We start from the raw sequence: 27746 nt of genomic DNA on the forward strand, positions 1-27746 counted from the left end.
ATGAGAATCATTGATGTTTGATGCAGATGGATGTTATTTTCTACAGTACTGTCAGGTAGCTCGTTAACGTCACCAAAGGATCAATAAAGTCTTATCTTTATCCATAATAATACATCGTACTTTATTTATTGCTTATGTTATTATTTATAAACTGAATCTGTAAAGTACCTAATACAATCAAATAAATGTAGTGGGGTGAAAAGTACAGTATTTACCTTTGATAAGTAGTGAAGAAGAACTATAAGGTAGCATAAAATTGAAATACTCAAGTAAAGTAAAAGTACCTCAAAATTGTATTTAAATACAGTGCTTTAGTTACAGTACTTAGTTACTTTCCACCGCTGCTTTATGAGCAGTCCAAAACTCCAGAATGTTCAGTTTCCTGACAAAGAAAAGCCTCAAATAATTATTAAGCTAATTATTTGAGAGGCTCGATCCAGAGAATGAAGCCTTAAAAAAGGCCTGAACAATCAATTAATTATCAAACATTCAATTAACTTCCTGTTGATCGACTAATGTTAAATCAACTTGTATGTTCAGCTTTACACTAACATCAGTCCAGTGCAGGGGTCGGCAACTTTTACTATCAAAAGAGCTGTAAAAAAATCTGTATAATGATGGTAACACAGCCATTATTAACAGGCCTAAATGAGCTTTCATTAATATGTTTCACCACTAGGTGGCGACTCTGCAGTGGGCTTTTTATGATCATTGATACTTTAACTTTGCAGCGTTGGTGGCGAAGCAAACAAATTTGTCCATGCACTGTTAAATTCTTTGTTTTCCTCCCGGATGTTTCAACGTTTTTAATCCGTAGCTCACCTAGCGAGGGAGACTCAAGACTATTGAGGTTCTGCAAAATTTAGAGGAAAAGGTGCCAGACCGTTAACGTATGACACGTTTCAGTCAATTAAATGTTTTGGGGTTTTTTTCTGTGTGTATAGGATTACAATCGGACAATGTATAAATAATTAAAACCTTAAAAGAATAACCGCATCGTTACCATTTCATCAGTTTTTTGTGACTGGTGAGAGGCTAAAGAGCTGCATGCCCCTGGGGTTGTTCAGCTGTGACATGTTTTATGATAAAGACTCTGTTAAGTTTTCTTGTAATCGTGGTGGAAGAAGTACTCAGATCTTTTACTTAAGTCAAACTAGTATTACCACAGTGTAGAAACTATCTCAGAAGTAAAAGCTCTGCATTCACAATCTAATAGAAGTAAAAGTACAAAAGTATTAGCATGAAAATATAGTCTACTGTAAGTACGAAAAGTAAACGTACTCCCATTTTAGAATAATGTATGTTATATTATTAGATGAAATTACTTTAATTAATATACATTAATGTTACAGCAGGTAAAGATGGGACTCCTCTCAGCTAGCTCAACGTCACCAACGGATCAATAGAGTCTCAAACCATACTAATACTTTATATTTTGTTTGTTGAATATGTTTCGTATCAATAGTTTAAACCTGCAAACTCACTAAAGCTGTCAAATAAATGTGGTGCAGTAGAAGTACAAAGTAGCAGATAATGGAAATACTCAAGCAAAGTACCTCAGTACTTGAGTAAATGTACTTAGTTACTTTCCACCACTAGTCTCAAGTCAGCCCACGTCATACAAATATATGTATATAAGTGATCTAAATCTCGCCATCTTTTCACCTGCATTCAGGTACGATTATAACCAATAACAGTGTGTTGCCTTCACTGCCACCCCCACAGTGTGACTTATATTCACAGATCAAAGTGCTGCGTTCAGGGACACAGTTTCCTCTCCTTCAGGTTTCTGTCTGTGTCTCTGTTGTTCTTCAGGAATGTTCTCTCTTTGACCTGGGCTGAAAAGAGGCCGGGAGCAGTGAGGCAGGAGACACGGGAAGTGTGTGTGTGTGTGTGTGTGTGTGTGTGTGTGTGTGTGTGTGTAATCTTTGGAAGGACTAGTACAGGACATTGCTGTTGTGTTCCTGTGTTTTTGTTTGTCCTCATTGTGTGTGTGCGTGTGAGTCTGTAAACTCCTGTTCAGACACTTTTACTGTACATTTACTCAAGTACATTTACTCAAGTACTGTGGGTATAATTTTGAAGTACTTGTACTTCACTGAAGTATTTCACTTTTGTTCTACCTAATATTTTACGCCACCATAATTCAGAGGCAAATATCGTACCTTTTGCTCCATCATATATATTTGATAACTTAAGATTTTTTCCAGAGTCAGATTAATAATATAAAATATAATCAACAGATAAATTATGATAGATTTTTTATATTGTTGAGACTTAATTATAAGCTACCCAGCAGTATATAAAGTATCATGTATAGAAAAAAAATCATAAATAAATTAAAACTTAGCCATCATTTACCAGCTGTAACATTAAAGAAATAACAATAAACATTATTCTAAAATGGCCTTTTATGCATAATTAGAGCATTTACTTTTTGTATTTTATCTTGACACTAATACTTTTGTACTTTTACTGACGTTGAATTTAAATGCAGGACTTTTACTTGGAACAGACAACAGAGTATTTTTACGCTGTGGTATTTTTACTTAAAGGTCCAGTGTGTCAGATTTAGGGGGATATAGTGGCATCTAGTGGTGAGGACTGCAGATTGCAACCAGCTAAAACTTCTCCTGGTTAGAATTCCTTCAGTGTTCTTTGTTCAGGAGGTTTTTAGTGGAAGCTGAATTATCCACAGAGGTCTCGTCCTCTACAAAACAAACAGACCAGCTGATTAAACCCAGTAAAGACTCTGAATAAAGCAGTTTAACGTTAGAAATCAGTGTTTCTCTAACACTGTTTGGCATGTAGGAAACAGTAATGTGCTTCAGCTGGCACCGTACATCAAGATGACATCAGAGAGATGTTGGACTTTTACGTTGGACAGATGTTAAATTTTGGATCAATGAAAACTGTGTTGATAAATTGCAATATCTAACAACGTTGTGTAGACATTAACATTATGACATTTTGTAGACGCTGGGCTCTGTTGTCTTTGACTTAATTTAGTTATTCTACGTCAAGATGACGTTGGCATGAGACATCTGGATGACACTGGATTTTGGTTACTTTGCAACACAACTTAAAACCAATGAAATATCACCACCATCTGTTGTCAGTATTCTACGTCAGATTGAGGATGGTGTTAGATGTTGTCCTGACATTGAAATTTGGTCACCTGACCTCACAACCTGAATTCAACCAAATATCAGTAGCTATGTTTCCATCCAAAAGTGATTTGAATCATTGGGAAATGTGCATTAAAAGAAATATGAATCCTGTGTATTTCCATTAAATGTACGGACTTCGGTGAAAACTACGAACTCGCGCGAGTTTTCCGCAGAACCGGAAACAAAACAAGTCTCGCATTCTTCTTCTTCTACGTTTTCTGGCGGTTGGCAACCAGCTTGTAAATGCATTACCGCCTTCCCGACCCACAGTGTGGATATCACCATGGAGAGAGGTGCGCTACGTCAGACTTAATTCGAACATAACTGTTTCCATCCCCCGTTTTGCGAATCAACATTTTTTCGAATCAACCAAAACCCGGCTAAAGCGAGCGTATTTTAGTTTGTGCGAATCAGGGGATTTTAATTTTAATTTTGGCGTTTCCATCATAACTTTCCGATGCGATACTTCTAGATGTGCATCTAACCAGGCTGATGGAAACATGGCTAGTGTCTAACGGTGTTGGTGGTCACCTGGATGTGGTCATCGCTTTTCTCTGATACCTTAAGATCCAGGGGCCAGTTGCACACAACATAAGATTTTCCTTAAAGGATGAGTTAAGGTTTCCTCATAATAAAGTCGGTTGCACAAAACACCCTTAAGTCTTATCCTTAAGGTTTCCTTAAATATTTATGGCTTTCTCCTTGTCTTGGTGTCATACATAAGGAATCCCTAGACTGTTGCACAAAAGACCTCAGCAATAAAAAAAACTTAAGGTAGCTTTGACTCTATCTTAACTGCAACATGACTGAATTTATTGTGATAAATGACAACAACTGACACACCTTAAGAAGAGTGTTCTGCGACCAGGAGAACCTGATGGATACACTTTTGGTTTTACAGTTTAATTTTGACTGAATTAATTTTCGTTGCTTCTTCCTACAGTCGTTTTCTGTTGTCTGGTATTTGGGGATCAGATTTACTTTGTAGTTTGTTCTTTCTGTGAAGAAGTTTAATCTTTTCCTCCTCTGATCACTAGAATCAAGAGTCTTGTTCCTCTTCTTCTGCCATTTTTTCTCCACAATCTACCTATAAGACAACTTTGTGAGATGATAACAGGCGTCACAAGCGTGAGTCCAAGCAAACTTTTACAGCTGTAAAATCTCTTTCAATGTAGTAAATTAGATTTTCCTTAACAAAAGGAAACCTTTTAAGGGATTCTGTGTAACTGTGTAAGTCCCTCAGCTGAGGAGAAATTACGACTTAAGTGTCATACTTAAGGTGAGACGTTAAAGAGCTGAATTATCCACAGAGGTCTCTTCTTTTCCAAAACAAATGGACCAGGTAATTAACATTTTTAGATTTTGTTCTGGAGGAGTTGCTAACTATGGTGGCTGATGTGAATGTTCCTATCTAGAGCCAGTGTTTGGTTTGTCCGTTCTGGGCTACTGTAGAAACATGGCAGTTTCTGTAGACGAGGATCTGTTTCCTGTGTAGATACAAACGTCTCATTCAAGTTAATGAAAATACGAAAGCTCTTATTTTCAGGTGATTGTACACTAAGGAAAACATGCCTCCATCACTGCCAGTACGTCCCCTTTAATCCGACACACTGGACTATTAAGTTAAACGTCCAAGTGCTTCCTCCATCACTGCAGACGTCAGCGCTGCACTTATAATAACAAACTGTGACTGGAAATGTCCTGCTGAGTGACTTAGTGCTACTGTCAACTTGTCAACTGCGTGTGTGTGTGTGTGTGTGTGTGTGACTGCTCCAAACAGCAAAGTGGCAGCACTTTTAATTAGCTGCTACAGGAACATAACAACACAGACAGGTGACGCAGGCACATCACGTCCTGATGAAGCAGGCCGCACACAAGATACTTTATATAGTTCACAATTAAAATCACTGCAGGGACACTTTCAGGACTCAGATGAAGAGTTTGCAGCAGTTTTAATTTACAGTTTTAGTTTCCTGAAGTGTTTAACACTTATGTTCTCCCTTCCTTCACTTAGTCTTGTTTCTTGTTTGAATGTTCACTTGTTTAACACAGTTTGAAGCCATTTTGTCCATCACTGACCTTCAAAATCTGGAGAGACCATCCTGGATAAATTAAGATAAAAAGAAAAAAGGTTTGGTGAATTTCAGCATGTGTGCATAGGGCTGCAAACAATGCATCCATCTGTTACTTTTTTGAGTTAAAGAAGTATGATTTACCTGTAAAATATAAACAAAATAGAGCACAAGGTGACGTCTGTCTTCAGATGTCATGTTTTGTGTGAGCAACAGCTGAGACTTCAAACTCAGTATATTCAATTTAAAATGATACAAAACACAAAGCAGCAGATATTTGACATTTTCGATTAAATGACTTAAATAACCGATTATTAAAATTCTAGTAACTGACTAATTGTTTCAGCACAACATGCGTTAATGTATGGGTGCATAAATGTTGTAAAAGTTTTCTGGCGATGTTCTAAAGTTCTTTAAGGGAGAGTTAAAAAGCTTCTTAGTTTTTTAAAGCATTTAAAATGAACATTTTTATATTAACAATGGATGAAATGACTGCTGTTAAAGGTGTTGCAGCCACAGTGCGTTACCACCCCGCTCTGCAGCTTCCTTCAGCTCTGCAAAGCTTTATTGTTTGTTTCAGCTCATTGTTTTGTTTTATGGCCAATTTTGATGTTTCTTTTTCACTCTCACTGCTCTAATCAGCGTCGTTTTGGCAGCAGGCCTCTCTAAACCCTCTCTGTGCTACCTGTGCAGCAACAAACAGCAGACAGACACAGTTAGAGACCAGCTGGTGAACATAGTGGAGCATTTAGCAGCTAAAGAGACAGAGGTTTTCCTCAGCAGTCGGTGGGGACCAAAAACTGAGCTAAAAGAGTGAGAAAATGAGACCAAAATGGATGCTAATGTTGCTCTTCTTTTGCTACATGTCTCAAGGTTGACATATGCTCCATCGTTGCTTCGTTTGTTGCTTTGTGAAGCTTTTGACTCTGCCCTCTAGTGCCATCTTTCGGCTGTATCTGCCATCATAAAGGGCGCTTGAATGTATGAGGTATAAATGAGCCTGACCACATGTTGTGAAACAGTCACAGCTAGGTTCAGGTAACAAAACTACCTGATTAGGTTTAGAAAGAGATCATGTTTTGGGTTCACTAGTCATAATAACGCCACATGAGTAACGTCAGTGTACGATGACTGTACGAAAATTGCAGAAGGTTATGTCAAAACAACGGTGACTTTTGGTTTCATTAAGAACAAACTGTGGTCTTGCAGGTAAAAGTCGTGCATTTTGTTTGACACATTCACCTCCACTCCCTCCCACGCTATGCAGACTTTCTTGCTCTTTATTCTAGTATTGCACAGATGGGTTTACATTGGAGTTAGCTGAAAGCCTGGTCCGTCTTATAAAGATGCTAAGGGTGCCCTCTGTGTTGATATCACACGCTGAGGGGCGTGACAAAGCTTTGGTATTTGACGGCCTGGGAATGACAAGGAGGAGAAGAAAACAATATTTTGTACAGCCATGTTCTGAAGACGCATACTGATATAAGGCCCCGATAACACAAAAAACGTTACAGCAGCTGGAGGCGGCTTTTTGTAATTTTTTTAAATGAGAATGAAGCTTTTTGCTCGCTGTCTTGCTATGAGCCTCACATTCCTGTGCTTTAGGGGCCTGGTGTTTTTGTTGGAGTGCTCTGAAAACTTCCCATTGTCCAATGGGATGATTTGAGAGGCGGGGCTTCTGTGGTGGTCACGACAACAAGTCTACAGCTGGTAAACGATGGAGGAGAAACTGGTGGTGGCAGTTGCTGGATACCCAGAGCTATACGGCCTGATGGTAGACAGCAGGTTGTCAAACTGCCCCTGAGTCATCCTAAAATATGCCTGGAAACGTCCATGATGGAGGAGAAGCTCCTGGACCAACTGGTGGTACTCCCCATGATCCAGCCTCTTTTTTAGGGTCTCATGTACCCACACAGATCTCTGTTTATCTGCTGACAGCCTCTCACCCTCAACCAGAGCTACAGACAGCACCCTCTGCCTCAACATGGCAGCAGCTACACACTGACTACTGCAGGATACATACAATAAATAAAAAGTAGATTGAGTGCACGGGAAGGTTACGGAGATGAGGTGATGGCGTGGTTGCCTGGCAACAATAAAAAAGTGCAGCAAGCATGTTTTTTACTCGTGGCATTCATTGCCTTCACGTTTTGCAACCTAGAAAACACTTTCTGTGAGATCGGGTCCTAAGTAAGCGACTGTATATGTAAGTGTTGTGTTTACAGCTTGTTTGTGCTGCCCCCAAGTGGCCCAAAAATAAATAAATTAAAGCAGCTTTAAGTTGAAGTGAGTCATCCAAATATAGACCACTGATAAATCAGTCAAACACACAATGGATAAAACTTCACTTTCATGTAAACTTTCACTTTAACTCTTGCTCACACACTCGTACACAAACACACCCTCTGCACGTACAAACACACCATCTGAGCAGTTTGTGCACAGGTGCTCCCACAGGACACCGCAGACAGGCTGCAGCGCGGTCAGACGTCTGTTTAAAGAACACTGTAACACAGCAGTGTATACAACCTACTTAGTAATGTAAACTGTCCACACTGGACTCGTCTCAGTCGTTTCTCTTCTCACGCTCTATTAACTGTATTCTAGTTCAACAGTAAGAGGCTTAGAGATTTACGCCTTAGCTCCACACACATGATGTGTGGACGTCTTTGTTTATTTCAGCAAACAACGCCCTGGTAACATGTTAAACAAGCTCTGCGTTATATCACATCTGTCATATTTTAGAACAACATGACACATTCATGTAACGTGATGGCGTCCCGGAGAGAACAGCTGAGAAATGGGCGCTGTCAGAGGGCTGTGAGTTGTGGAAATGTGCTCAGTGAGTTGAGCATTTCTGTGTCGCAGTGCTCCTCAGGGCTGAAGCTGCCGCTGAGGACGCTGAGGTCATGTGCTTCATATTATATTTCTGTGAATTTGGGATTTTATTGCAGGGAGTCAGTGTTTCTCCACATGAGAATTTTACTCCTGGCAGCACGAAGACAGTTTGGAAACAGCATTTTTTTACACTGTCCAACTCTTTCACTGATTAAGATATCTGAAAGAGTGTCCTTGTGTTTGGGGGAACAGGGGGCTTTGATGGTTTTGACCTCAGTGTTTCTAAAATCCTGCACTCTTAATTTAAGTGTGAGGTTTTCATCATTTCACTGTCACCCAAAGCTCAGAAGACCTTGTACAGTAAAGACTTAAATCTTGCTTCTAACATTCGGCAGCTTGATTGTTTCCAGATTAATCACATCACCATCTGTTAGTGGCACTCTTAATTAAACACACCACAAACTAAACAGTGAGTGTAGGAGTTGCTCAGGCCTCAGAGCAAAGCAGAACTCAAGAAATTCCTCTTTAATATCAGAGTTGATGAGCCAACCTGGAGACGCTTGATGCCAGATGCTTGATGCTCCAGAAAACCTGTAAATAAAGATCGACAACAGCTCTGCTGTGTGTTGAAAGTGATTTCTCCTGCTCTCAAATTTATGGACGAATTCCTTCATGTTGTGCAGGACCGAACAGTAACCAGCTGTTAATTAGCTCGCTCACTGCAGCTGGTAAAGTCGTTAATTCAGCCAACAGAAGTGACAGTTGTTTTCATCAACAATTACCACAAATCTCGAGCACGTAAATCAGCCATGATTATCAGTGTAGACTAAACATGCAGGGCCGCCCATAGGGACGTAAAAAGCAGCCCAGTCTCCACAGGAGAAAATGTTGGTGTTGTGCATTTCTTCAAACCACGAATGTGTTACATTCATGCGTCTCACACATATCATAGAAACCAATGTGAAGTGACTCAGTGTATGAGCACACTCTGTCATCAGGAGGTGGAGGGGATGGAGGATGGAGAGACACCTGCCAAGCTGCAGACCACGAAACCAGTTGTTTTTTTTGCAAGTTGTTACTGTGTTTCCAGCGGCTGTTTAACCACCGAACGTGGGCGTTTTTTTAACAACCCATCGTTTTTACACTGACGATGTTTTGCAGACATCAGTGCATTTCCTGCTGGGACAGTGACAACAAGATATAGCTGCATTTCCTGCTGTTATAGTGCCATAAAAAGCAGTTATTTTTCTGAGATATCCCCAAATTACCAGCAGGGACAGTGCCACAAAAAGCGCTTGTTTTTCACTGACATTGCTGTGTTTCCTGTCAAGATAGTGCTTCACTTCCTGCTGGGATATTGGCACGAAAACCGCCTGTTTTCTATGGAAAAATCTCCTTCCTGGCCGGATAGTGACTTATTTTATACTGAGATATGGCTGCATTTTCAGCCAGGACAGGGCCATGAAAAGTGGTTGGTTTTTTACCAAGACATCACTGCATTCCTTGCGGGAATCGTACCACAAAAAGTGATTGTTTTATACTGAGACATTGCTGCGTTTCCTGTGAAGATAGTGCTACAAAAAGCATTTGTTTTTAACATGAAATCACTACATTTCCTGCTGGGATAGTACCACGAAAAAGCAGTTGTGTTTTACAAAGACGTCACTGCGTTTGTTGTTGGAATTGTGCCACAAAAAGTGGTTGTTTCTTACTCAGCCATTGCTGCACTTCCTGTTGAAATAGTGCCATGAAAAGTGGTTGTTTTTAACAAAAAATGGCTATATTTCCTGCAGGGATACTGGCACGAAAACCGAGTGTTTTTTACTGAGAAGTCGCTGCATTTCCTGTTGAAATAGTGCTTTGAAAAGCGGTTGTTTTTTACTAAGACATCGCTACATTCTTTGTGGGAACTGTGCCACAAAAAGCGGTTGTTTTATACTGTGACATTGCTGCATTTTCTGCCGGGGTAATGCCACAGAAAGTGGTCATTTTTTACTGAGACATTGCTTTGTTTCCAGCCGATATAGTGCCATGAAAAAGTGGCTGTTTTTTGTTTTTATACAGAGACACAGAGATTTTGCCCCCAAAACGAGGTATCTTTATTCAAAACATGATCTTTTTCCTAAACATAACCATGTGGTTTCTGGGCTTAAACCTTCAGGGCATGGAGGCCAGCAACAATCTTGTTCATCCCAAATATAAGCAAAAATAACCAAATTGTATTTTGAGCAAAAATGTTTAAAACACCAAAAATAAACACTGTATTTATTGTTGCTTTGGTTTCATGATCAAATCCTCCCTCCTGAAAAGTGCGAGTCATTTTTTCGTTGTTGTTCGCAACCGTTGCGGTCAAACAAAACAAACAAACAAACAAACAAAAAATATCACACTGGACCGTTGCAGGGTCCAAGCCATGTCTGCGGGCAGGTCTGTGTACATGTGCTTGATTGGAAAGCTCAGCAGCGTAGCAACAGTAACTAAGGGTGAACTGTCAATTTGGTTGTTTTTAGATGTCTGTCGCATTTCAGCGACTCTGTTTCAGTGTGCAGCAGGTTTATCACTAATTACATATTGAAACATTTTTATGTAAATGCTGTTTTTCTCTGAGGAGGTGTATGAAGTTTAAAAGATGGGAAAGGTTTCACCCAGCTCTCGTTGATGTTTAGCTTCAGCTGTGCAGCGTCAGTTTAAAGTGGTGTACCCGTGCACAGAGTGGATACTGTGTGTCGTCCTCTGCCTGCATTAGTTCTCATGTCACACGTGTGAGACGGTGTGAACATCCCAAAGTTTTCTTGCAGTTAAAGTGAATCATGCTGAGCTTCATGCGTCTCCTCGCCTCCTGCTCGCAGCCGCTGGGGTGATGCATTTGCAGGTTTTAGGAATCCTCCAGTCTGCATATTTTAAGTGTGTGTGAGAGAAGGAGAGAGGGGAATAGAGAGAGATAATGAAGGCCTTGGTGTAAGCTCTGGTGAAAGGACAAATTTGGAAACACCAGATCAGGGAGGGAGGCAGCGTCTCCATGTTAAAGCTACAGAGAACAAACCTCAGTGAGCACATTTTGCACAAAGTTTGAATGAGAAGAACAGAAGCCTCATCCACTGTCTGAGTCTCTGTCTGACTCTCCTTCTTCTTCTCTCTCTCCCTCTCCGTCTCTCTGAGGAATTCGAGCCGTCACCACCGAGCAGAGAAGAAAAAGTGCACGCAGCAGTTTGGTGTCCCATTTGCCAGAAAGTACAGTATCATGTCATGCAAATGAGGCTGCTGCAGCAGCCAAAAGCACATTTCCTCTCTGTCTGTCTAAAGTTCCACAACTCTGTGGGCAAAAAGCCTTCTCTCATTCGGTCAGTCTGTCTGTCACTCTCTGGAATAATTAGTGTAGCTGATTGATACAGGATTGTTGAAACAGATATTTATTAGATACTTGAAAGTTTAAAAGATCTAACAGGGAGAGCGCTGACATGAGAACTAGTGTCCTGCTTATGATCCTGTTTTGTGTTTGTAAACAGCTTACTGGCACTGACCTTAAAGGGATACTTCAGATTTTTTTGTAGGGTTGTATGAGGTACTTATCCGTAGACAGTCAGAACGTTTACGTTAGACATTAGAGAAAAACAATTTATTGTGTTAGTCTGAATAAACCCAGACTTTTAAATCCATGTAAACATGTTTGTCTGACTGAAATCGTACTAAATTGAATCTCTCAAAGTCGGACTAAAGGTGCGGACACACCAAACCGACATCAAAGAACTAGCGGCGACGAAAGCCAACTGTTGCGTCGTCTACGTCGCCTCACGTCGTCTACGTCGCCTCACATCGCCTCACGTCGCCTCACGTCGCCTCACGTCGCCCTGTGTCAGTTGCATTTGAACACACTACACGGACTACATCCAACGGCCAAGTAGCACGTACGTTCTGCGCCTGCGTGAGAGAGAGCGGAGTGAGAGAGTGGTACATCCTGTCAGCCGAGGGGTTTCCTATCTGTGCAGCCGAGCACCGCAGCACCTCCACGGACTATTACATCCAGACGGTCCCGGTGTTTCCTCCGCAGGCTCCACTTCACTCAGCTGCCCGATAAACCCGCTGCTTCTTCCCACTTTAACCTGAATAACAAACCAGGGCTCGGTGCTCCGGTTGGATCCAAACGGAGAGCCGGGGCTAGCTCAGAGACTAGCGGAGGCTAACTGGCTGTGCTTCCCTCCGTCATGCTGCGGCTAACGCTCCGCTAGCCGCTCCCAGCTAGCTCTGGTTTGTTATTCAGGTTAAAGTGGGAAGAAGCAGCGGGTCTGTGGGGCAGCTGAGTGAAGTGGAGCCTGAGGAGGAAGCACCGGTTAGCCCCGGTTTCACTACAGGCAGATTCACTCGCTACAGGGGCGAGGAAATAAAACCTGAACAGCCAATCAGAGTGATCTCTCTCACCGACAAGCTCCGCCGCCGATTCAGCGTGCTCAATCGGCCGAAAAGCCGCCGACGCCAAAGTGCCGACGGTGCGGGATACACTGCAAAAACTAGGCTGACAGACGCTCGCTGACGGCCCGACGGCCGACCGTCAGCTTGGTGTGTCAGGGCCTTTACACACCCAGTTCATGTGACTCCTGCATGTATACAGTCAATCAGACCCAAACTGGCCGAGGCGCTCTGAGCATGCTCCACAGTTTCCGCTGTTAAATGTGTAACAGAAGAAGAAGCCAGTAACAACATGGAGAAATCTACATCCAGAGCTGTGACTTTTTGGACGGATGAGGAGCACTCACTTTGTTTTACCCCTTTTCTACCAATATCAAACCAGTTTCGTTGTAGTTTACGAACCTAATTTTGAACCTTTCTGAACATTTTAACTAAAAAAGAATTGGTTTGAAATAAAAATGAAGTTGGTTCCCAACTGTAACCAAAGCATAGCAGACTTCCCTTCTCTTTGTCAGTCAAAGAACTATTGATATTCAGTTTACAATGGTCTAAAAAAAACAGCAAGTCCTCAAGTTCTCTGAGCAGGAACCAGAGAACGTTTGTTTTTGGTTTTAAACACCTGAAACAATCACTTCTCTACAAAGTTGTCTGTTGATTGATTCATGGATGAAACAGTATTAGCTCTAATAGATAAATTAATCAGTGTTTTCTCTCCTTGTCCTCCTTCTTCTGCTCCTCAGTTCTCCCTGTTTGGTTCTCGCTCCACCAGCAGGACCGCCCACCCTCCCTCTTCCTCCTCCTCCTCTTCCTCTCCTGTGATCCCTCCAGCCCCGCCGGTGAAAAGAACAGAACGCACGTCCAGCTCCTCCGGTTTAAGCAAAGCAGAGTTCCTGGAGCGTGTGCGCCGCAGTAACCAGGCCTGCCAGCAGGGGGAGTATGCTCTGGCTGTGCGTCTCTACACCGAGGCTCTCACCGCCGACCCCCAAAACTGCATCCTGTACAGCAACCGCTCCGCAGCCTATCTGCGACTGGGCCAGTACAGCACCGCTCTGGACGATGCAATCAAAGCACGTGTCATCAACCCCAAATGGCCAAAGGTAAGAGCTCCGACCCTCAGTGACCCCTCGCCGCTCAATCACACTCTCCAGATGATGGAGGTGCTGCAGCTGAGAGCGAGGGATGGAGGAAGAGTGGATGTGTCCATTAAGTGGATGGTTAATGAGTGGATGTTTGATGGATGTATGGATGAGCCTGCCTCTCCAAGTCGTCTCAGTAATGGTGTATTTATGTGGAGCAGAGGAAATATAACCCTTAAAATCGATACGCTCTTCCTCTTCTGAAACTCAGGAGTTCATGCACGAGTCAGCGTTTTGAAGCATCTTAGATCACCTGTTGCTGGATATAATCCCCGCTCTCTCCCTGCGGTCGGCCCAGTCAGTGTCTGACAGACTTTAATTGGCTGCTCAGAAACAAAAGCAAGTCTTTATTTCCCGTCTCTCCCTCCCAGATCCTGTCTGACAGCTTGTTGTGCTGTAGTTTTGATTGTTCCCGGTGTACGGCAGCTGAACACAAGCCTGCTATTTAGATACCACAGTCCACATGTTGTGCTTTCATAGCGTGATGCGGAGCCTGAGCTGAATAGTCTTTCCTTTGTTTGTTTGATCGGTGTGTTTGAAAGGGACAAAACAAACGTATATATAACTCAGCATAATGAGATATCCCTGTAAATATGCTGGCGTTGGGGGAGCCGGGTGATGACAGCGATGATGATGGACTGTGTGTGATGTTGCTGATGCGTCGGTGCTTTCTGTAGCTGTACATCATTAGCTGAAGGCAGATAATAAAGTTCAGATGTAGCGTTGGACAGTGGAGAGATACATACTGTGGGACAAGAGACGTTTCAGATGTTTTGTCTCACTGCGCTTGTTAATAAAGAACCGAGAACAGCGTCACCTTCACTGCCATTCCTGTCACGACTGCACCTTTTTCACAGCAGACATTTTGACTCGACAAAGTAGGAAAAGAACAGGTGAAACTGGTAACATCACAACTGGACCTGCCCTAAATGGAATGCAGCCGACCATAACATATCAAGATGTCTATCGTGAAAAAGGTCTTTGCAGGTACAGTGCGCACACAGAGCCTGCTGTTATAAGACACATGAAACGCACAGGAAGTCCTCACACAGTTATGTGATGGTGGGCAGGAAATGTGTTAAAATAATGTGCTGGCAACACAAAAACTTTGGCAATACAAAATTAATGAGGATCTTTTATCGTGGTGGACACATGAATTCACCCTTTGAACTCTGCAGTAGAAATGATCTGCCAGAGCCTGTGTTAGCGATAGCTGTGCCCGTCCCATCACTGTGAACGCAATATCTCAACAGCGCAGTAAGGGAATTTATTCAAATTTGGCACAAATGGTCACCTGGAGTAAACGATGAACTGATGCGATTTTGGTGGTCATAGGTCAAAGGTTAAGTTCACTGTGACCTTGTCTGTGTCATCCTTGTGAACGTGATATCTCAAGAATACCTTGAGGGAATTTCTGCACAATGGCTGCGGTTACATGATGGCTTCTCGTTCAGAATGAAATAAATCTGAATGAAATCATTTGGAATTAAAGTCTTTCCAGGTAGTTTACATGGGAAACATTCATTCTGAATGAGGGTTTACACGGAGATCAGTTTAATCGCCTTCATTCAGGTCCGCACAAGGTTTGGGGCAGGGAAGGTTTCTGATTGGATAGGGGGCGGGGCGGATGTTACGTGTTTACGTTTACCGGAAGAAAACACTGTAGTCCTCGCTCCGGATAACAAGATGCTTGACGATGCCGTTCTTAGTGCCTTTTTCTGGCTTGTTTTGCTTATATTCTTGAAGCAGCAGTACGACAACAACCTTGTTCTGCTAATGCTTCGTCTGTTGAGGAGGAGAAGGGAGGTAGAAGGTCGAAGAAGGGAGATAGAAGACCGTGCTGTGGAGAATGGAAACTGGTGAGTGCAACGAGTCCGACTGCTCTATCTCAGCCCGTTGCTATGCACGCTATATACGTCATGGCACCAGAAGGGCAAGGAAACGAGCATGTGCAGAAAGACCGGAAAGAACTTAAAGAGGAATGAGTGTATACAAGTGTGAGAAATTCTTTCATTCAGAATTAGAAGCGGAATATTCCAGCCCCTTACATCGGATTGAATTTTCATTCCAAATTAGGTGTTTACAAGATCATTTTTAATAGGAATTAACTTTCATTCCCATGTAAACGCACTCAATGAACTGATTAGATTTCAGTGGTCAGAGGTCAAGGTCACTGTGACCTCAAAAAATACGTTCTTGGTTATAACTTAATAGCTAATCATGACAAAACTTAACAAGTGTGGCTCAGAGATAGAGCAGGTCGTCCACCAATCTGAAGATCAGCGGTTCGATCCCCGGCTCCTCCAGTCTGCATGTCAAAGTATCCTTGAGCAAGACACTGAACCCAAATTGCTCCCGATGATGCCTCCATTGGTGTGTGAGTGTGTTACTGTATGGTAGCCTCGGCCACCAGTGTGTGAATGTGTGTGTGAATTGGTGAATGTGACTCGTAGTGTAAAAAGCGTTTTGAGTGTTCGGGTGACTAGAAAGGCACTATACAAATGCAGGTGCGTTTACCATGGAGGCAGCTGCCCAGAGGGAGGAGAGGCTTTGCCCTGTAACCCCCAAATTCCACCAGATGCGTGTTGTTTGCCGATACATTTCAGTTCTAGCCAATTCTAGCCAATGTGTGTGCTTCCACCGGCTCCGTCACAGCTGCGGCGCTCCGGAGCCCTCCGCAACAGATACGCAGGACTTCTATTTCTGCCGGACGCTGGAGCACAACGCAGCAATTCAGCACAGAGCAGATCGTGCAGGGCAGGAAGTCGTGCACAGAAACAAAATAAAACATCAGGTTAATTTTCAAAATAAAACACACAGTGTTCACGGTGGATCATACTTCCCTGCACTACACCTTGAAAACGTCATAATGGGCGGAGGCAGGCCTGAAGTCAACAGGTCAGAGGTTTTCAGACGTCATTTCACCCCGTTGACACCATGGACGAGGAGATGTTAATCATGGAGGTGCACCCAGATGTCTTCCTACTGCTCCTCTGGTTTTGTGGTTCTGTTTATAGAAACTACATCTTGTTATATCGTGCGATTATGCGTGAATTCGTGAGATCTCGTAGGTACTCGTGACTCCCGCTGTCCGGCGAAGCTGCACCGCTCCACACAGCAAACGCAGCCAGTGGGTGTTGACGGACGGCGGAGCATGCAGCGGGTAACCAGCGCTGCCGTTCCACAACGGACACGCATCCAGTGGAATTCCAGCGTAAGGCTCCAAAATCACATTATCTTCTGTCTTCTGCACAGACGTGGTGAACTTGCAGCTCATAGCAACCTAATACAACACAGTCTCTGGCTCCTGTTTGATATCAGGTGTCTGCAAAAATGTCGCACATTTCCGAATCACTGTCAGCAAAGTTAGCATGTATTAGCTCCAAGGGCTAATTTGGCTCGTTGATTCTATATATACACTGACAGTTCTGTCACCTAGAACATCTCGCCGAACCCTCTTCAAACTGTCAAACTCTGGAATAAGGAATGAATAGTCGAATATTTGTTTTGAACGGCTAGATCGTATATTTCTGAGTCGAGTACAGTGCCGAAAGCAGGAGAGTCCAAAATGGAGGAAGCTATTGTCATTCTCAGTCTGACTACACACTGCTCCACATAAGAAGTTCCATGTCAGAATTTGAATGCAGGACTTTTACTTGTGACTTGAGTATTTCTGTTGTATTGATACTTTTACTCAAGTAAAAGATTGGAGTACTTCTTCCACCGCTGGCAGGGAGGTACCTTGAGTTACCAGCCAACAGCAATGACATGATAGAGCTCCACATTAATTGACATATATGGTGATATTCCCTGTGATGTTTCTAGCTGTAATTTCCAGTGATGTGAAAGAGACGTGTGCAGTGTTTTACATTTCCAGCACAAGGTACTGCATCAAGTACTTCTCTACACTTGAAGTGGCTCTTTTACGTCGAGCAGCACAGCGAGGAAGTGACGGATGGTGAGAGTCTTTTAAAGCCATTCAGAGAGCTGGGGGGGGGGGGGGGGGGGGCATGCAGGCAGGAGACTGAGTTTACCAGGGCTACCTCTGTCTGGACGACTGGGGCTGGGCCAGCTTCGACTCCACTTCCTTTCTCTGTGCGAGAGAATGGACGGAAGTGGTGTTTTTGGGTGTGTGTGTGTGTGTGTGTGTGTGTGAGCGAGAGAGCTTTGCACGGCTGTTATTTTGTTTTTCAAACCCTGGCGAGGCCTTGGCCTGAGTTTGGCACTTAAAGACAATAACAGAAGCAGCATTCCTCTGTGTGTGTGTGTGTGTGTGTGTGTGTGTGTGTGTGTGTGTGTGTGTGGCTTGTATAGTGGCGGTGTCATAGCAGTGGGCTTGCTGCTGCATTCGCCGTGGGTCAAATGCAAGGTCAAGACTAATGAAGTACCAATAAGAGAGCGTCTTTCTGAGAGCGACGTTTACTTCTGCTTGAGTTCCCTCTTTCTGCTCTTCACCCGCTCCGCTCGGCTCTCTTCTCTTTTCTTTTCTTCTCCTCTGTTTGCCTCCCACAGTTTGTCCCGTCGCTGCCCCCGTCGACTTTTCTGTTGGCACAACAGGCTCAAACACACACTGTATCGCGCACACACACACACACACACACACACACACACACACACACACACACACACACACAGAGAAAAGGCGGCTCGGTCATGGGAACAGAGGGGTGTAACTGGTCAAAAGTCGCATATGTTTGTGTGCTTATCTGGACAACAACGCCGAACAGAATAACAAAACTTCTTTGCATTTTAATGTTGTTTTCTTGTGGTTTTTGTGCAGCTTTATCTTTTCTGTTGGTGCATTCAGAGCGAAAGCCTTTTTGTTTCTTTGTGATTCAAATGAAGTCACATCACAGAAGTAAAACTGCTGCAGGAGCGAAAGCTTTTCTTTTGACTCGTCTGAGTGTTTTTCTCCCACAGACCCGACTGTTTTGTGTCTGAATGTTTTGCTGTCATCTGCACACTCGCTCTGTGTGTTTTTTGTGAAGTTGTTAGGTGCTTTCAAAGAGGCTTTTTTCTCCGCGTACAGGTGCATTTATTCGGATCCTTAAGCTCATAGCGGTCTGGGAAACTTTTGCCTCTTCACACAGGCTGCTGTACTTTTTGATCTCACAAATAAAGACGTCTTTTTGGCCCAGAAAAGAGAGAGGAGGCACTGCGGCTGATGTTTGGCTTCACCGCTGGTCTGTTTTGGGATACGCAAGCTTGGAGTGTTCCTCACAACACACCCTCAGATAGAAATTTGTCATTTTTGACATTTCTAGACATAAGTACGTTGTCATGTAGCAGATATGTTGAAACTTAAAATTTCAGCAACACTGTGGTCAATGTGAGGTTAGGTTTGGGCAAAGAAAACACTTGGTTATGGTTTGGAAAAAATAATGTTTTGGCTTAAAATACCTGGTTTTGGTGGCAGAATTCTGTCAGGAAACGCAGTACCATCTTGGTTTAAAACAGCCGCTCTTCATGGCACTGTCACTGGTGGAAAAACCACAATGGGTCACTAAAAAGAACCAATGTAGTTGTTTGTTGGTCTTGAACTGTGGTCTGCAGTGGTCTCACCCAGGTGTAACACCATTCACCATACTATCACCTCCACATGACAAAGTCAGCTCATTTCTTGGCTCCAAACGTGGTTGTTTTTAAATGTGACATCGCTGCATTTCCTGCTGAGATAGCGGCACGAAAAGCGTTTCTTTTTCACAGACATTGCTGCGTCTCCAGCAGGGATTGTTCCCACAAAACAGTTCGCTTTCACCAGAAAAAAAAAACCTCACATAGGTCGACTGTACAAGCAGCTTATTACTATCCATACTTAGTTTATTGTAAGGCAGCGCCCTCTAGTGGCAGCTATTATTACAAGAGTAGAGGAGGAAGTGAGGTGATGTAGTATAAAATGAAATAAAGTCAGTGTAATGTTGTATAAAGATTGGAGAATTCCCTGTAGGGTGCGTGGCAGGAGTGGTGGTGGATGGACCAAACAAAGATAGGACTTTCACCCAGGAGGATGGTGTTTGTGTCCCAAGGTCAAGCTTGACTTCTTATGTCTCCACGCTGGTGATAGCTGTGGCTGAAGGCATCTTCGGGTTGTCCATCCATATGTGGGTTAATCTGTCCCATTCTCATGAAGACAATATCTCAAGAGCCACTCAAGGGCATTTCTTAAAATTTGGCACAAACATCTATTTGGATACAGTGATGAACTAATTGGATGTTGGTGGTCATAGGTCAAAAGTCAAGGTCAGTATAACATCATCTGTCTCACTGTTGTGAATGCAATACCACAAGAGTTCCTTCGAGGGAATTTCCTCAAACTTGACACAAACGTCCAAACTGATTAGAATTTAGTGGTTGAAGGTCAAACATCAAGGTCAGTGTGACCTCACAATACATGTGTTAAACCATCATTTCAGAATTCCTGTGTTAGATATGACAAACATTTCACACAAATGTCTAACAGGATAAAATAATGAAGGTCAAAGGTCAGAGGTCAGCTTGACTGTGACATCATCGTGTTTTAACGTCATATCTCAGGAACAGAAGGGGAGACATTTGGTCAGATACTGAATTGGTGACTCTAATCTTGAAACTGTGCTGATTGTATAGATCTTCTGTGTGTGAAGCATCCATGTTTTCACTGACATGGATGGAGAATGTCAGAGACACTGGACTGGTTGGCGGAGGCGTACAAGTAATTCTAGTGTATTCAAATTTGGCACAAATGTCCGTGTGAACTGATTAGATTTAAGTGGTCAAAGGTAAAGGTCACTGTAACCTTGTCTGATAGATTCTCATGAAAACCATCTGAAGAACAACTTGAGGGAATTTCTTCAAATGTCCGCTTGGACTGAAGAATAAACTGATTAAAATTTAGTGGTTGGAGGTCAAACGTCAAGGTCAGTGTGACCTCAAAATACATGTTTTTGGCCATAACCCAAGAATTCATGTGGTTATTATGACAAAATGTTCTACAGACGTCTAACAGGATAAAGGAGAGAGTGGGCACAATGATCCTAGCTGTAATGGCTGAATTAGCAGCGCTGCTAACGCTAGCTAGTTCCCACCAGACCCTGGGTAGTGCGCAGTGAAGTTAACTGAAGAGTAGCAAAATAAACCTAGAGACCAGCTTAAAAAATATTCTTGGTGGTTACTGATTAATGGTGACATCTCTTATTTGAACGGTGCTTTTCTTTGTAAATTGAAATCTGGGTTTTTCAGAGTTTGACAAACAGAGCAAGCAATGTAAAGATGTTGCCTCAGGCTGTACGATATATAATTATTTGACTATTTGTACTATTTATCAAGAGAACAATCATCAAATTAATGATTTATTAATATAATAGCTTTGAGATAATCCACAGACTACTTTCTACAGAAGAAATACACCCTATGAAAATATTTTCTGTGGATTAACATATCAAATTCACCTCTGTTACACTACAGTAGCAGCCGAAATGTCAAAACCAAGACTGTCTGTCTGTCTGAACATCTTTAGAAGTAAGTGAGAAAATATGTTCCTTTGTAATTTAATGGACCGACCCTTTTAATCATGTGGGTGTAAGCGAGGTTACCGTCCTCAACTGTTCCTAAATATTCTGTTCTGGGAGTTAAGTGTAGCTGGAATCAGTGCAGATCATCAGCGAACGGGCTCTCCGCTCTGAAGTGGAAGCCAACCAGATGGCAGCCAGCTACGCCTGTTTACGCAGAAGGCCGCGGAGTCGGCTCAGGCTTTCCCTGTCATTAAGAAACTACTCTGCAACCACACGCTGCAAAAATATTACCGACATACGTGCAGAGGAAGCACAGAGTCCCGTTTCTTTAAGTAGGACTCGGGGACCCAAAGCGGCCCGTTGAGGTGGAAGGTTCCCCACATGACAGAGTTTAGCAGAACATTATAATCTGATCCAAGGGAAGATTCAGTCTCTTTGGGTTTGGGTTCCTCCCCAGTCCCATGACCTGACCCTGTGCTGTGTTGATGTGATGGTGATGTTCTCCGCTGTGTTCGTGCTGCATCACAAATTGTGTCATGGAGATCTCAGTCTGGGTCAGGAGGGTAATCCAGGACTTAGAGCGGAGCATGTGAGGAGAGTGAATGAGTCTGCAGCATGGAGATATTTCACTCTCAGTGCTCCACTTTGACTACTTTCTCTTCTCTGTACAAAACTGCTCTCTGTATCACACTCACCTTTTTTTTTATATTTTCATCCAGAGAAAGTGAAGAAACACAGTTTGACAGGGCGAGTGTCACTTTGTATTAACCTTTTAATCTGTTTATGTTTGTGTCAGGACTTTTTAACTGTGTCTACTTAATGTTGCAAAGAATTACAGTTTGTCTGTTCAATCATTAGTCAGTCAACAGGAAGTTATTCTGCAAATAGTTTGACAATCAGTTCTCTCTTTGAGTTACTGAGAGGCCGAGTTTTTGTTGGTATTATGGAAGCCCATTCCTGCCAATGTGATGAAAAAGAAAGTCATTACAAAGTCATTATTTTAAGATACTTATTATCTCGTGTTACTAACTTAGTATTTTGAGACACCAATTATTTCTGAGATACTAAGTTTTTATTTTGAGATACTAAGAAAGTTTCAGGAAAGTTTCTCATTATAATGACTCACAGGGTTTTTTTTTATCACACTGTTAGAAATAGGCCTCCACAGTTACCATAGTTATCTTTGCTTGAATATTTATCTATTACTTTGACAATGATAAGGTGTAGGGGAAAGGGGACGTAAGTTTGAAACACCCAGATGAGTGCGAGGCCTGTATAATACTGAAGGGAAACACCCCACTGTGGATATTTTATTGGTCATTTTTCAGTATTTTAGCAACAAAATGAAATGTGTGTTTTTAATCTTGTTGTTTGAATTTTTACTCATTCATTGTTTATGTTTGCGATGATTTCAGTACATCCCGCACAAAATTTCACACAAAATGTAGAAAAAAAAGCATAGGTTCTACGAGAATGAAGTCAGAAATCTACAAGAATAACGTTGGAAATCTACGAGAATAAAGTCAGAAATCTACGAGAATAAAGTCATAAATCTACAAGAATAAAGTCGGAAATCTACGAGAATAAAGTTGTAAATCTACGAGAATAAAGTCGGAAATCAACGAGAATAAAGTCAGAAATCTACGAGAATAAAGTCATAAATCTACGAGAATAAAGTCGGAAATCTACAAGAATAAAGTCATAAATCAACGAGAATAAAGTCATAAATCTACGAGAATAAAGTCGGAAATCTACGAGAATAAAGTCATAAATCTACGAGAATAAAGTCATAAATCTACGAGAATAAAGTTGTAAACCTACAAGAATAAAGTCGGAAATCTACAAGAATAAAGTCATAAATCAACGAGAATAAAATCATAAATCTACAAGAATAAAGTTGTAAATCTACGAGAATAAAGTCGGAAATCAACGAGAATAAAGTCAGAAATCTACAAGAATAAAGTCGTAAATCAACGAGAATAAAGTCATAAATCTACGAGAATAAAGTCGGAAATCAACGAGAATAAAATCATAAATCTACGAGAATAAAGTCATAAATCTACGAGAATAAAGTCGGAAATCTACAAGAATAAAGTCGTAAATCAACGAGAATAAAATCATAAATCTACGAGAATAAAGTCATAAATCTACGAGAATAAAGTCGGAAATCTACAAGAATAAAGTCATAAATCTACGAGAATAAAGTCGGAAATCTACAAGAATAAAGTCGTAAATCAATGAGAATAAAATCATAAATCTACGAGAATAAAGTCATAAATCTACGAGAATAAAGTCATAAATCTACGAGAATAAAGTCGGAAATCTACAAGAATAAAGTCGTAAATCAACGAGAATAAAATCATAAATCTACGAGAATAAAGTCATAAATCTACAAGAATAAAGTTGGAAATCTACAAGAATAAAGTCAACAACAAGGGTTTAAAAATGCAAGACTGAAAAAAACAGCAATACATGAACAAATCTCTCTAAATCTAATTATCAGAGGACGCTTTGGGATGAATCTAAGTGAGGAGGCAGGGGTTATATGTCCTCTATTTTTGTTGTCTCAATCAGAAAACCTGCTTTATTTTACTGGTGTATAATTTTATAACAATGAACCAGAAAGTGTCCAGGACAGAATATAATTTGAAACTAATTATACTGAAAACAGAGACGAAGTTTGGATGCAGTCCTTTTAGTTCGAGCTGATTTTATAAACAGTTGTTTGCCTCCTGAAAATGCTCCATTTAAACCCGAGTAAACACCCCCTCGTTCTTCATGTGCCATTGGAAACCACATGTTTTTACTTGATATATGTAGAACTGTGAGCTGACTGTAGACAGATTGCAGCTGACCTGCTGTGCGCGAACTAAAAGACTCTCTGGGTTGCTCGGCAATTAGCTGGAATTGAAGGTTTAAGGTCGGTTTCTGCAACAAAAAAACGCTGACGAAAAGAAAACTTGAATATGTGAAGGCTGATTCCTTTGTTTATAGATTTATATCAGTTTAACAAGCGTAATGTGGAATCGGTTTTCAGGCTTTTCAGATCAAAATGCAGGATTATTGACAGAGAGACAACACTTAATTATTTTTTAACCTAAAACTTTATGATAGATAAATATTGTGTTTGTTTTACAGTGTCTGCAGGTTGTCCTCCACCAATCAGAAGCCGACTTTATGGCCACATCAGAAAGTCTCCACCTCTCTTCTCCTCTTGATTTTGGCTGCAGAACAGAACAGAGATTCTTCTTAGAGATTTAGTGCGTAAATCAAACTGAAACCTTAAAAGTCAGGGTTACAAAAAAAGGATCTGGTCATGCCCGTGTTATCCCCAGTGGAAATTACGCCCTCGGTCGTAGATCATTAATTGGAGGTGCACCCACTGAACGCTGTCTCTGTTTTCACTCAGTACCTGAATCCACATGAGTGAGCAAAGGTCACTTTTCTGACATTGCACCCTTTAATTTTCCCCAAATTACATCCCTCTTTCCAGGAAACGTCAAGGCAAAATAAAGCATTACCCAACCTGCTATATTGAGTCATGCACAAAATTAAAGGATGTGATGAAACATTGGTTTTCGCAGCGGCCACTAGAGAGCAGCACTGACGTGTCGTGAGGCTGCCTGGTCACAACATCAGAGAGCTCAAACACAACTTTTCCTTTGTTGCAGCGGCCCTCTCATGACCCGGATCACATGAGGCTCACAAACATGCACAATCCATGTAATCCAGCCCCGGCTAATAGGCTGCACAGATCCTCAGAGAGAGGACCCAGAGGTTGCTTTAACAGCTGCTCTGTCACTGTGTGGAAGTGTAAATGACCATGATCGTTCTTTAAGTGGCTCGGTGTTTCTTCTCCTCATCGTCTCCTACCTTCCTTATCGCTCCCATTAGCAGCAGCAGCAGATGAAGCTACTTCCCATCTGTGATAACATGTTTGCAGAAAAGTGCACATCAGCAGCAAATAACCTGCTGCTCGCTGTGTCTCTCACACCCAGACTCGCTCTGCCTCTCGCCCGCAGAGCGTAATGAGTTTTGATTTTGCCTACAAGTGGAGTGGGCCTAATTGTCTGGTAGTAATCGGGAGATATGCTCCTCCTCTGCTTGCGCTGTGGGTTTGTACACTGCTGTAAGACATCTGCTCAGACTCGGGCCAGACTCTGCTGTCTCAGCAACCATCCTGAGCTACTGGAGCTCTCTTTTTTTTTTTACCCATTCTTTATCCTCCTCCCTCTGCGTTCATCTCTCTTCCTCACAGTCGGGAGCCTCGGCTGTCGCTGCAAAGAGAATTGCAAAGATAACAGCAGTGGGAGATAATGAAAGAGTGACTGGGTCGGACTTGAATGTGGCGTGGTGTGTGACTGCTATCAGAGTGTGAATGAGTGAAAATGAATGTCACAGGATAAGGATTTAGGTCTCAGCTCATGGTCTCCACCCAGTATTAGCAGCAACTGACCGGAGCAGAGCAGCTCATGGCTGAATTTAAAGCCAGTTTATTACAAACCAGGACTTATTCTGGTGGTTTGGACATAATTTCTTTGAGTTTATGATAACAGTGTACTCCAGGAAGCTCGTGATTTCTCTGAACTGAGGTCTGAAGGGCCAAGAAACAAGCCATTAAACACTTAGACATTAAAACCTAGCCAAACTTATGTGGAAGATAAGACAAATGCAAAGGGAAAAAAATATTCAAACTAGAAATTGGTGCAAAAAAAGGCACAAATTGGTGCATAAAAATGAAAAAGTTTTCCGGTGAAGGACCCCAAACGTCCATTTCTTTTGCACCCCCCCTCCAGTGTTGCAGTAAAACCTGCTCCCTTGTGTGGTTCAGATAATCTGGATGAGCTGTTGGGCTGACGATATATGATGTGCGATATATTGATATATTTTCAAGCAACATATAGATTTAGACAACACTGTTTATATCGATATAGGGTCAAGTTGCGTTACATAACACATACCAGCGTGCATCTCTCCTCTCTCACACTCTCAGCACAGCTTCGCCAGAGCCACAAGTTACCGCAGTAGCACATGTACAATACTGTGGGTCTTTTCCATTGTCACTTTTGGCGACACAGAGTAAAGCCAAGCTGCGCTGATTTGTGTTTCGATTATCAGTTTAAACGCACCGTGCCACACCAACTTACTCCAGAGATGGACCTTCTCTGGAGTGGGTTCAAAAGCCGGGCCACCTGCCTTCAAGTGGGTAGTGGTGACGTGTCTGGGGCTAGGGTCGTCATAGTAACGTGCACTGGGGCCCATCATGACTACCTGACGCCAGTTCACTTAACTCTCTGTTCACCATTGTGTGTATCCTCAAGGCCAAACAAACGCATCGAACGCATTTCAGATCATAAAACATTTGCAAAGCCAAATTTTAATTTTGTCCTCAACATTATGCAGTCTTGTTGGTTTCTTGGTGTGTCACTGTTGGCTGTTGATCAGGGGAAGAGTGTGAAACCATTGCCAAGGACCTGTCACCTCATACCCACTTATAAAAGCAATGCTCCATAGTGTAACAAGCAGGCAAAAACCTCACAAGGTACCTTCTAATGTACAGATGTTTTACATGTAAAATGTTTACCATGCTCGTCACCTTTGTTCACCGTCTTAGCATGCTAACGTTTGCTAATTAGCATTTAACACAAAATACAGTTGAGGCTGATGGGAATGTCTTTGTTTTCGCAGAAATTTGATCATAAGTATTGGACAGATTTAAATTTTGACCCGATGATGGTGCTACTGTAGAAGGAAGGTCAGGGGATTACTAAAAATGTGATGATTGAATTTCACTCTGAATATTAACTCTACTACACTCTGAACTCAACGTCATGGTGGAGCAAGGTAAGAAGTCAGAGGATCACCAAAGTCAGTCGGAGTCATCCTCTGGAGATCATGAACGTCTGTAAGAAATGTTTCCAATCTATCTTGTAGATGTAGAAATGTTTCACTGGATACGTGAAAAGTGTTTGACCAGCTGATGGTGCTAGATGAATATCACTAAAGTTATTTCAGTGTAGATGGAAGATTTATCCTCTGGAGGCCATGAATGTCAGTACAAAATTTCATGGCAATCCATTCTGTAGTTGACAAACCTCACTCTGAAACACCTCCACTGAATTCTGAACTCAACCTCATGGTGGCGCTTGATTAAGAGTCAGGGGCTCACCAGAGTCGGTGGGATATATCCTCTGGGGACTATGAATGTTCGTATAAAATTCAATGCCAATCCATCCCATAGTTGTGGAGATATCAGTCTCCAGCTTCATGTGTTGTTTTGGGAGTTATCGTGTCCTTGTCACGGATCTTGGGATTTCCTGGTTACCTTTCAACATTTGGAGCAGAGCAGCCTCTGAGTGACGGAGCCAAAAAGAAAAACAGAAGAGAGGCGAGATAACCAGCAGGGAGAATGACTCACTAATAATGGGGTGTGTGTTGCTATTTCCAGACAGGAGGTTGAGGTTAATGAACAATCACATATTTGGGACTCCTGTGAAGTCTGCGGAGGCGGGCGGGGTTGTGTTTGAGCTTCAAAGAGAGCACTTTTTGTGAGTGTGTTGGGGCAGTGTGTGTGTAATACAAGCAGGGTTCATTTCCAGGTTCATGGACTCCTTTTTTTGTGAGGTGCACTTAAAA

General features: G+C 42.2%; 1 protein-coding gene across 1 annotated transcript in view; it reads left to right on the top strand.

Moving 5' to 3' along the window:
• Positions 1 to 27746, top strand: part of ttc28 (tetratricopeptide repeat domain 28) — a 215064-nt gene that overhangs the window by 1777 nt on the left and 185541 nt on the right. Inside the window, exon 2 of the mRNA XM_049604503.1 lies at positions 13225 to 13581. Coding sequence (XP_049460460.1) covers positions 13225 to 13581 — 357 coding nt within the window. The remainder of the gene's footprint in view (positions 1 to 13224; positions 13582 to 27746) is intronic.

This window comes from Epinephelus fuscoguttatus, linkage group LG18 (genome assembly GCF_011397635.1).
Source record: "Epinephelus fuscoguttatus linkage group LG18, E.fuscoguttatus.final_Chr_v1".
NCBI lineage: Eukaryota > Metazoa > Chordata > Actinopteri > Perciformes > Serranidae > Epinephelus > Epinephelus fuscoguttatus.